Source organism: Clytia hemisphaerica, unplaced genomic scaffold (assembly GCF_902728285.1).
Source record: "Clytia hemisphaerica strain Z4C2 unplaced genomic scaffold, Clytia hemisphaerica genome assembly, whole genome shotgun sequence".
Taxonomy (NCBI): Eukaryota; Metazoa; Cnidaria; class Hydrozoa; order Leptothecata; family Clytiidae; genus Clytia; species Clytia hemisphaerica.
In genome coordinates this window covers 2439-4514 of record NW_027103796.1, presented here as the reverse complement: position 1 = coordinate 4514, position 2076 = coordinate 2439, and the positions used below count along the sequence as shown (strand labels likewise).

The 2076-nt window shown below is 32.6% G+C and overlaps 1 protein-coding gene across 1 annotated transcript; it reads left to right on the top strand.

The window, feature by feature from the left end:
* Positions 1 to 4: 4 nt before the first annotated feature.
* Positions 5 to 1730, top strand: LOC136806322 (adhesion G protein-coupled receptor B1-like; the record flags this gene model as incomplete). The annotated part of the gene is made up of 3 exons (XM_067062875.1): positions 5 to 725; positions 1033 to 1305; positions 1532 to 1730. Coding segments are annotated over 3 exons (1017 nt in total), but the record flags the coding sequence as incomplete, so codon positions are not given.
* Positions 1731 to 2076: the final 346 nt, after the last annotated feature.

The following is a 2076-nucleotide window of genomic DNA, read 5'->3' as shown; positions in this document are numbered from 1 at the left end:
AACTTGCAGTGAACCATGTGGCAAAGGAACACACTACAGATACAGAAAATGCGATGGAAAGAAATATGGCGGCAAAGATTGTGTTGGTGTCGATAAACAATACCAAGATTGTCAAATCAAATACTGTTCTGTCGATGGTTACTGGGGAGAATGGTCAGACTTTTCAACTTGTGATAAAACTTGCGGCAAAGGAAAACACTACAGATACAGAAAATGTGAAGGAAAGAAATATGGCGGTAAAGATTGTGCTGGGAAAGACAAAGAATACAAGGATTGTCATATCAAAGAATATTGTCCAACTCACGGCTCCTGGGGTCAATGGTCCAAATACTCAACTTGTGATAAGAAGTGTGGCAAAGGACATCGATATAGACAAAGAAAATGTAAAGGAAAGAAAGATGGCGGTAAAGATTGTAAAGGAAACCATACACAATACACTGATTGTGAAATCAAAAAATGCTCAGTCGATGGTACCTGGGGAGCTTGGTCAGGCTACTCAGAATGCAGCAAGACATGTGGAAAAGGAGTTCAAATCAAATCTCGAAAGTGTATTGGACGTAAAGACGGTGGTAAAAAATGTGTTGGTTCTGCTACTGATAGCAAAGAATGTATCTTGAAGAAATGCCAAGGTGTTGTCAAACCATCATGTTATTGCAGCAAATACAAATTGGAACATTTCACATGTTTGAAATGGGGACGTTCGGAGATTGAAAAGAAATTCGAAGGTATGTTTTATAAACCAAAAGCAACTTTCTCATTATACTTATTCAAAACTCTACTACGAATACTCTACCAAAATGATGATGATTTAAAAGGTATTGAAAATATCTTAAAGTAAAGAACATTGTAGAAATAAAGCCTTATTCTTCATTAAGATTAATTTCTTTGTTGTCAATCTCCAGTGGGATGGTTATACATCAAATTTAAATATAAGCTTTCATACCCTTGATTCTAATATGTTTTGATGATTCAAAACACAACCCTGATCCTTGATTCAAGATAATGTATTCATTATTACTATCTCTCTACCAGGTGACTGTTTCTTGGACAAAGCTAGACTTGCTTATAAAGCTGTCCAAAAATTGGTCAACGAATTAAGAGAGGATATGGGCGAAACACGAAAATGTAGACTTCAACTCAGAAAGGAATTGTTGTATGGAAGTACTGAAATCTTCAAAGCTTACGATCACTGTGTTGCTTTGGGCTCATGCAAGTTCATCCGATTGAGAGAACAACTTGAAGATAAATTATGGGAGTTGAAACGACTCATCCACACTGAAAAAGAAGGCTTTGGATCATTAAGCTGTAAGTATTTCTTAGTACATCACTTATCAATGATTCGACTACTGAGCCAATCGCACACTACCACAAACTAATTTTTTTTTGCAACAGCTTTAGCTTCGTGATTTGATATTTGATTTTTCATTATTAAATAACCAGCCAGATTTCAAAGTTTACTTTCTAAATGTAACTTTCTAGTCATCTGAATTGGGAACTAAAAGTTAAAACATATTTTTATTAACTTTTTTAGCATTGAAGCTTTTTGGATGGTAAATACAGGACAAACGTATCAACCAATCAAACAAACACAAACAACAACAAAAGGAAAAACCAACGAAACACAGAGGAAATTACACAAAAACGAAAACGAAAATGTAGTAAACAATGAACAAACAACGGATTTCTAATAAAATACTTTTTAATATAATCACACTAATTTAATTAAAAACATAATTATAATTTATTCAAAATTTTTCATAATTATTTTTAAAAAGTATTTATACTTTATAATTTATCTATTCTTTTTTCAGTATATTTATTTCATCATTAAAAAAAATACAAAAAAATCGCAAATTCTTTTTTCTCTCGTAGCTTTCTTATCATTACGCTAGTACCAGATTTGTTGCTTGGACCTGTGCTTAAATTATTGCCTCTTTTTTGGAAATTTTGTTCTTATAAAATAAATGTTTTTATATTCCAAACCAATCACAAGAAACACAAGGCTGTATTCTCAATCCCCACCCTTAATGAATATTTTACAAAAAATGTTTTGTGCCTTTTTCCATGTATCCATAA